The 9,083-nt window shown below is 51.9% G+C and overlaps 2 protein-coding genes across 2 annotated transcripts; one reads left to right on the forward strand and one right to left on the reverse strand.

Moving 5' to 3' along the window:
• The first annotated feature begins 1,662 nt into the window (after positions 1–1,662).
• Positions 1,663–3,653, forward strand: LOC109750416 (probable glycosyltransferase 4). Its single transcript, XM_020309372.4, has one exon. It carries the CDS (start codon positions 1,896–1,898, stop codon positions 3,237–3,239), a length of 1,344 nt encoding a protein of 447 aa, XP_020164961.1. The 5' UTR covers positions 1,663–1,895; the 3' UTR covers positions 3,240–3,653.
• A 73-nt stretch (positions 3,654–3,726) lies between these two features.
• On the reverse strand, positions 3,727–7,340 carry LOC109750414 (peptide chain release factor PrfB2, chloroplastic). The gene is made up of 7 exons (XM_020309371.4): positions 6,892–7,340; positions 6,130–6,342; positions 5,897–5,998; positions 5,596–5,733; positions 5,067–5,371; positions 4,616–4,769; positions 3,727–4,212 (listed from the first exon to the last, which is right to left on the reverse strand). Exons 1-7 carry the CDS (start codon positions 7,240–7,242, stop codon positions 4,078–4,080), a joined length of 1,398 nt encoding a protein of 465 aa, XP_020164960.1. The 5' UTR covers positions 7,243–7,340; the 3' UTR covers positions 3,727–4,077.
• Positions 7,341–9,083: the final 1,743 nt, after the last annotated feature.

Genomic DNA, 9,083 nt, shown 5'->3' on the forward strand with positions numbered 1-9,083 from the left:
CCTCGAGACTCAATAATACATCAATCATATTCCGCAACAATCTCTCTCCCTTCTAACATGGTATCAGCCTCCCTTGGCATGGGAACGCTGTCCGCACCAGTCTTCTCGCGCTGTCGGGTTCCTCGCCTACTTCGAACATCGCCGCCGCACTACTAACCTAGCCGCTACCGCTGCCGTCAGGCCGCCGCCGCCGCTCTTCTTCGGCCGCTGCCGCCGCTACCTCCATAGCCGCCACCGCTGCCCTTCCACCCCCTTCATCTTCGTCCAGCACCAGCCCGTCGCCGTCATCTACCCCGACCACCGTTGGTGACATCGGCCCCGCGCCGATGGACGCCACAATCATCGTCGAGTTCTTCTCTGCTGGCCCCTCTGACTTCTCCGACATGGCGTACAGCTCATTCAGGTCCCTCGTCTACCCATGCCATGTACTGGCAACACCGGTGCGTGCCTTCGTCCACGACGTGTCCCCGGGCCTGGCAAGCCTGGAGTGGCGCTTCGTCAACTTCGTCTTCGTCCATCTACGCATGCCCGGTGCTGGCAACACGATGCGTGCCTTCGTGCACGACGTGTCCTCAGGCTTGGCAAACTCGGCGCAATGCTTTGTCAACACCGTCTACCTCCCGGTGCACCCCTACCTCGACACCACTGCGCCCATGACTAACTCGGCGCCTCCTTGCGTCCGCGCCTACACGGCGACTCCCTCGACACCGGCTACCCGACTCGACATTGATCACAGCGTTCTTCGCACGGCTACCTCAACCACGGATACACCACCCTACGCTCTCGGCTACCTCGACATCGGCACAAAGGGCTATCATCCGCTTGAGCAACTCGTCGGCTTCCTCTACAGTCAACGTGTCCGTGGCGCGACACCGTCCACGACGCTCCCGCTACGACTGCGGGAGGATGTCAGCCCGTCGGCTGCTATTCTCTCCGGTCTGACCGTTTGCGACGTTACTGTTGTGTGCGACGCTACCGCTACGACTGCCGGGGATGTTAGAGATATATTTGGGTTACTTGTATTTGGTAGTCTAGGATTTGTAATCCTTCTCCTACCTTATCTTCAGGAGAGGCTTCTTGCCCTCCAAATCTTGTACTCAATATATACTCGCCCTCGAGGCTTAATAATACATCCATCATATTCCGCAACAATCCCTCTCTCCCTTCCAACAAAACAATCTCGCAAAATGTGGTTGATCTAGGAAAATCCAATAATAATGAGAAGACTATAAATTCAAAACAATCAATGATTGCTTCCTACCAAGACAAAGTCCAAGCGATGATCCGGATGACAAATCACCTTCTTTCAGTACAAAGGCTTGAAGGACAACACATGTTCGTTGTTGTTGGCTAATCCGAGCTGTGAAGGTTATGTTGGGACATTCTCCTCGTGTGGATTGTCACGAGATATGAACAGAGACCTAGTTAGGCAGCCCATATGTGCACCCTTTTTGTCCACAGCTAGCAATCGCATCCATAATTCCATATACAAACATCCATGGTGAAACCGCTACAGTGAAAACTAGCTAGGATTGCAACGACAGCATTTGCCGTCAACGCGGAAAATATGGGTTATTACCATTGCTCAAGCGGCGCATCTTGTGCAATTAGGAAATGGATTAACTTGTTTTGGTTGGGTGCGCCATTCGGGCACATGCACCTACCACTTTTACATGTGCACAACTACTTGCAATGAGCAGGAGTGCAGGAGCATATTCTTCTATGGCAGGCATTCACAAAGACTCCAACACCAGCCGGCGCCGGCCGCCGTCGCAAAAACAACGGAACCTCCAAACCCGACGCGTCATCGCCTCTCTGATTTAACCAGGAGTGGTGCAGCGTCATAGTCATGCATAGAGTAGTCGAGCGCGTAGGGTGCAGCCGCTAGCGCATGCATGCCTCTTCCGTCCTCGGCGATGGCGGAGGAGCACGCCGGCGGCCAGCATGACCAGCAAGTGTCGGCCGAGAGGCGAGCACGGCAGAAGCTGCTGTTCGCCGTCCCGATCATCCCGATCGTCATGTTCATCGTCGCGCCGTGCGCGCTCTTCTTGTTCACGGCCGACCTGGCGCTCCCACGCATCCGCATCGAGTACGCCCGCCGCGACGGCGACCGGGACGCTCCGGCCAGTGCGCTAGCGACGGCGGTGGCGGCTGTTCCCAGCGAGGAGCAACAGCAGCTCCCGCCGCTGCGCCAGCTGACCGACCGGCCCTACTCGCTCGGCCCGAACGTGTCCGACTACGACGCCCGCAGAGCGGCTTGGCTCGCGGCGCACCCTCGGTTCCCGGCCTTGGTCGCGCCGGGGCGGCCTCGGGTGCTCGTGGTCACCGGCTCGTCGCCGCGCCGGTGCAAGGACCCGGAGGGCGACCACGTGCTCCTCCGGGCATTCAAGAACAAGGCGGACTACTGCCGCGTCCACGGCTTCGACATCTTCTACAGCAACGCGGTGCTGGACGCCGAGATGAACGGGTTCTGGACGAAGCTGCCGCTGCTGCGCGCGCTGATGGTGGCGCACCCGGAGGTGGAGCTCCTCTGGTGGGTGGACTCGGACGTGGTGTTCACGGACATGCTGTTCGAGCCGCCGTGGGGCAAGTACGCGCGGCACAACCTGCTGCTCCACGGCTGGGACGACGTGGTGTACGGCGCCAAGAACTGGCTAGGCACCAACGCCGGCAGCTTCGTGATCCGCAACTGCCAGTGGTCGCTGGACCTCCTGGACGCGTGGGCGCGCATGGGGCCGCGCGGCCCGGTGCGCGACAGGTACGGGAAGGTCTTCGCGGAGGCGCTGTCCAACCGGGGGGCCTACGAGGCCGACGACCAGTCGGCGCTGGTGTACCTGTTGGTGACGGAGCGCGGCAGGTGGGGCGGCAAGGTGTTCCTGGAGAGCTCCTACCTCCTGCACGGGTTCTGGGAGGGGATCGTGGACCGGTACGAGGAGATGCGGAGCAAGGGGCGGCCGGGGCTCGGCGACAACCGGTGGCCGCTCGTGACGCACTTCGTCGGGTGCAAGCCGTGCGGGGAGCAGAGCGCGAGCTACGGGGCCGTGCGGTGCCGTCAGGGCATGGAGCGCGCGCTCAACTTCGCCGACGACCAGATACTCGGCCTCTACGGGTTCCAGCACGAGTCGCTCAACACCACGGCCGTGCGGCGCGTCAGGAACGACACCGGGCGGCCGCTGGACGCCGACGACGAGCAGATCGGCCGCCTCCTGCACCCAGAGTTCAGGGCCGCCAAGCCCTAGTGTCTAGTGATCAACTCGATCCTTGGATTGGTTTGGATATGAACGTGAAGAGATCAGAACATGCAACACGTCCTACTTTACAGACAAGATTTTGTCTAAGACTATGTAAGATGTAGCTGTAGCCACCGCCACCATTGTGAAATGTAAGTCATGTTAGTAGCATTCAAATGGATGCTGCTGTGCTCACTCGTACGCATGCTTCATTCTTCACCTCCAGCGAGAGCAACAGAAAGCTTGCAGCTTATTTCAGACGGCAATGCAAAAAAGGAAAAGCTACATTGGTAAGCAGAGTGGCAGGATGAATACTGGAACTACTGATACTATGAAGTACAGTACAAGAAAATACTGTATATGGTCGCCTCCATGCATCTGAACATGAGCAAAAAAAAATGGCACCTTATCCCAGACACCGAACCTGACAAATCAAATTTTGTTTCAAGTCAGATCACTAGCAGCACCTCCTTGCAATTGTAACACAATATTTGCAGGGGAATGACTCATGTAGAACTGGAATAAAGACTGTTCGATCACCCTTCGCAACAGCAATATAAAATGAAAATATAGGCCAACAATCAATCATAGTTTCATTATATTGCCTCTCTAATCAACCACATTTCCGCTACATTACCTACCCTAACTACCAGGATATAGACTAAAACATTCGTACTAGGAAACTAGCTCTGATTTTTGCGTTTGACAATTATTCCGCACCTTTCGCCACTCAAGATGTCCGTTGTATTTGTCAGTGTAGTAAAGAAAATAATAGCCCCTCTTACTGTCAGTTGGGCACTGTCACAGTCTGCTGGTGCTAACAATACATGATAAACATGGTTTGTGTTCAGACACTTTCATCAGCTTTATCCAATGATAATGACAAAAAGCTCAGTATGAAATCGTCCAGGTCGCCTTCCAGGACTGAATCGGGATCAGACACTTCATAGTTTGTCCGGAGATCTTTCACCATACGGTATGGCTACAAAAAAGGAAAACATATGAGTTTGATCTGAAGAACAATGATAAAAATATGCCACAAGCTTACGATTTTACATTCAGGAACATCTATCTACACTCTATGCTAACTCGTTTCACTATTTTAATAGCCAAACGCTATGATATTTTTCGCATTTTTTTCTATTTACTATAAAGCTTCATGGCAGAAAATTGAAGTAAAACACATACTGAGCAATGTAGCTGCATGGCAAAGTTTGTACGGTGCAGCTTCTTTCTTGATTCTCAATCAACAGCATGTGATGACGCAAACAATGTAAAAGGGCTGATGAATGCAGAGGAGTAGATAATGCAAGCTAAAGTTCTAAGTTTATCCTTGCCAAAGAAGTTAACCTAATCTTATTAATCTCAAAAGATGGAAGCCTCACCTGTAGCACATACGATCTTATTTGGTTTCCCCAGCTTATTTCAGAGAGTGATTGTGTGTGCTCTGCATTCATCTGCGCTTGACGGGTAATCTCAAGCTGGTCCAACCTAGATTGAAGCACCGCCATTGCTGATGCCCTATTCATATGTTGTGACCTGCATTTTTCTTAAACAAGTCAGTACACATATGTTCTACTCAAGCAAAGGATTCAGGAAGTCCCTATTGATTACCAGTTAAGAGATACTCCCTCCGTCCCGAATTACTTGTCGCAGAAATGAATAAAAATGGATGTATCTAGAACTAAAATACGTCTAGATACATCCATTTCTACAACAAGTAATTCCCGACAGAGGGAGCATATGATAACAGTGCTGGTTATATTCAACAGATTTATAAATATATTTTTCTTGAGCTATGATTAAATATTTGAATTCTAAATGCATCAAAACTACCTTTCATTTTGACAAGTTGCCGTTGTACCAGTTGGGATGTGCACAATTCTAACAGCACTTTCTGTGGTGTTGGCATGCTGGCCGCCAGGTCCACCAGAACGGAAGCGTTCAATCCGAAGATCTGATTCGTTTATCTGGTATCGGCTAGAGGCCTCACCAAGAATAGGTATTACAGCAACAGCAGCAAAGGAAGTGTGCCGCCGCTTTCCACTGTCAAATGGAGAAATCCGCACTAATCTGTGAACTCCTATTTCAGATTTGGCATATCCAAATGCATACTCACCATCAACTTTGATAGTAGCCCTCTGGAATAGCAGGTATTCGGTATAAGATCAACAGTTTGCTAAAATCGTCCTCAAATGAAAAGTTAAGAGATTGTAAAAATAAATGAGAGCTTAATGTGCACATGGCTTGATTTCACATTCGTTTTCATCTCTAGAAATGGATAAAACTGGCACTAATTATGCATTAAGTGGTGAACTGACTGGATTGGGTGATGGGAAGCAATGAAAAAATAAAACAAGCAAACCTTGATTCCTGCTAGTTCACCAGGAATTTCTTCTATTACAGTGACTCTGTATCCTCGTCGCTGAGCCCATGATCTGTACATGTTCATAACCATGGCAGCCCAATCCATGCTCTCAACACCTCCGGCTCCTGCTTGGACCTGGTTATGGGATCATGCAAGGAATGCCACAAATAACATCACTATGAAGCTTAAAAGAAACATTACTGTTCCAATTTTTCGGGCTAATGTACAGTCTACAGAGTTATAGAGTGAGCACTGCACTAAGAAATAGGAATTGCTTAAGATAATGTGAAGAACATACCTCAATGAAGCAAGGGTAAACGTCATTATCTCCAGAAAGCAATGCATTGAGTTCTTTCTCCTTTGCATCTCTTCTCATATCGGCCAATGCTCTCATGGATTCCTGCACAGGACAGTTAACCGGGCTATAAAATAAGCAGCTAGCTTGCACCATGAAGGGTTCCAGCAAAGATCCATGTAAGTGTGTTTGGAGCTCAATACAATGTAATTATGTAAAAGAAGCAATGTATTCACCGTCTCGAGTTCATTGTCACCCTCTTCACGTGCAAGCCTCAACATGTCGATGTGCTCCATCAATTGTTGCTCAAATTGGTTCACTGACTTAATCTTGCCCATGAGCTCGCCTTGTTCACGACTAACATTCCCAGCAAAAACTGGATCCTCCCAAAGGTCTGGCTTCTCCAATACCACAGCCAACTGCTTCGACCTCTCCAGTAACCATTTCCACTGCGAAATTAAAACCCAATTCAAGAAGTTTACAGCGGTAAGTCCACACAAACACATTCCAACACCTATCCACCGCCATTCTGCCTGGAACTATGCAAAAATGTGCTTGAACAGAGATCGCTGCACAAGCACACACACATACGCGTGCACCTGAGAACGAACGGCAGAGGCCGGGTGTTGCTCATAATGCTTTGTATCCACTTGATGCTACATTTTTGAGTTAATAAAATCGCCCTTTATCCAAAAAATCCACCGCCACTCTACCAGCAACTATGCAAAAATGTGTAAGTCCACATAAACATATTCCAACACCTGATCCTGCGCCACTCTGCCTGGAACTATGCAAAAATGTGCGTGAACAGAGATCGCTGCACAAGCCCACACACATACGCGTGCACCTGAGAACGAACGGTAGGTGTTTGTCGATATGCCCGAGAGAAACAAGCACATCAGATGCACATCCCAGCCCTAGAAATCAATAACACTCGACGCCCTGATCGATTTCGAGTACGAAAGACAGAGAGCAACAAGTATCGTACAAGATTGGACCTTGAGACGCTTCTTAATAAGCCTGATGGACTGCGCGACGGCGGCGGCGTGGCTGCGCCAGTCGCTCTCGGCGTCGGCGAGGATCGTCCAGCCCTTGTCGGCAATAGAGTCCACAGTCAGGCCGTCAACCGTCCTCGGCGCCTCCACCACCGGCGCCGGCGAAGAGAACCACCGAGTCGGCTCGAGGAGGGGGCGTGATCCGACGGTGGCACGAAGGCCGTGAGTGGGTCCCAGAAGGGAGGACATGGCAGCTCCATGTGTGGGGAGGTGGTGGGTAGGATTCGGCGTCCTGGAGCGGAGGTGGGAGAGGAGGGCCGCGGCCGTTGATCTGGTTATGAGGCGGGAAGCCATTCCCGTCTACTCCGACGCTGGCTGCGGGGGAAGGGCTCGACAGGAGCTCGTATGTCTTGTGTTGCTTGGATGAACCGGAATACGGAAGGCGTTTTCGCTGTGCAGAAGGCGCCTCTCGATGGAAAATGTGTTTTAGCAAAGGAAAAATTAGCGCCCTATTTCGCTGTTATAGCGTCGCCATAACGTCTCCCTAATGGGCAGATCTCCTAAAAATCCCAAACCGTAAAACTGGTTTTACGTGTTGCAAATTCGTCACGCAGAACAGATACACAAAATGGCACTGGATAATTCAAAAACCTATTTCACGCGTTTTTTTAGTGAGATCATGCAGCAGTTCATCACGAACACAATTCACAAGCGAAAACGAGTTCATCAAGCAGAGTTCATGCTAACATACGAAAGGATTACATACTAATGGAGACCTAACCCTAACCCTAGTTTGTTAAAATTTCTCGCCGCCGTGCTCACTCATCATAGTTGAGGTAGTGCTTGACGACAGACTTGCGCAGCGCCCACGCGAGCTTGTGCTCCTTCTTGGCGGCTTCGAGGAGGCCCTGAGCACCTTCTTTCGTAGTTCGCCACCGCGCGCTGGCAACGTATTCGGCGGCGGCGCCGCAGCACCTCTTGATGTGGGGCAAGATGTCGGCCCACATGTCTCGCCTGCCGCTCCAGTAGAGTCGGGTGCGGTACCATCCTGCGTTGATCTCCACTGCGTCGTGCCTCGTGCTCATCGTCGCTGGAGCTGGAGACCATCACCATGGCGCGGGTGGAGCTTCGAGCTTCTGTGTCATGGCAGGCATGCTTGCTCAACAGCGCACGGACGTGGCTGCCACGACTTTCACTCGGGCCACGACCGCGGCTGGATCCGCCGACCATCGATCTACCGGAGACGGAGAAAAAGTAGAGAGGAGCGAGAAACTGCTCGCCGACATTGGCTAAGCCTACCGGCGGAGGGGAACGCGCGCGCGCGGGGGGGGGGGGGGGGGGGTAGCCCTAAATGCCCCCGGTACCGTCGGCGGAGGGGGCACATATCTGGATCCCTCGATATTTTTTTTCGAACCGAGCTGATATACGGTGCCTGTTCGGGATGTATGGAAGGCAAAAACCGCATATTGGCCGGAATTTTCTAAGCCGGAGGGCTTTTAGTGGATCTGCTAGAGATGCTCTAAGTGCACTATAGCACCGCTAAATCTCGCTAAACACAATAACGTCATAGCGTTATAGCATGCACGGTGCACCCGACAACAACACACCACAGGCTGCAGCCCATCGACCCACCCAGCTCACTCTAACTCTCTCTAAAACGCCCATCAAGACCTACCCTAGCCCGCCCATTCCTCAGTTCCTTGACCCAATCCCCAGTTCGATGGTCATGAGTAAGGACGGCGGAGGCAGTGGCGTCTCTTGACCCGCAGTGGCTACGGCGTTTCGCGAGCGAAGGCGGCAACGGCGGTTTGTGAGCAATTGCTGCTTCTCGGTGGTGGATCCTTCCAATCTAGCGGCGGTGTGCAGGCCTCCAACTCAAGCAAGCCAGTGACCATGTCAGCCAGCTGTCGGCACCGACAAGTCAGCCACCAAGTAGCTAACCTCTCTTCATCCAGTCTCCAAGTAGCGACGTAGGTGACAGGCTATTCCTCGCTATTGTCAGCCACCAAGTAGCTCAAGTCTCCTCATGCCCTCTCCAAGTAGTTGCTTCGTATCGCCGTTCGCACTGCAGCTGACACCCATTACCCAGAGCTCCTCCTCCTTGTCGTACCCGTCAGCCACGATGGCCTTGTCCCCGTGCTCATTCTGGATGCGGTTTCTTTTGGTCTGGAACTTTAGATTGCTGTCAAGAAATA

The sequence above is a fragment of the Aegilops tauschii genome, chromosome 4 (assembly GCF_002575655.3).
Source record: "Aegilops tauschii subsp. strangulata cultivar AL8/78 chromosome 4, Aet v6.0, whole genome shotgun sequence".
Lineage (NCBI taxonomy): Eukaryota > Viridiplantae > Streptophyta > Magnoliopsida > Poales > Poaceae > Aegilops > Aegilops tauschii.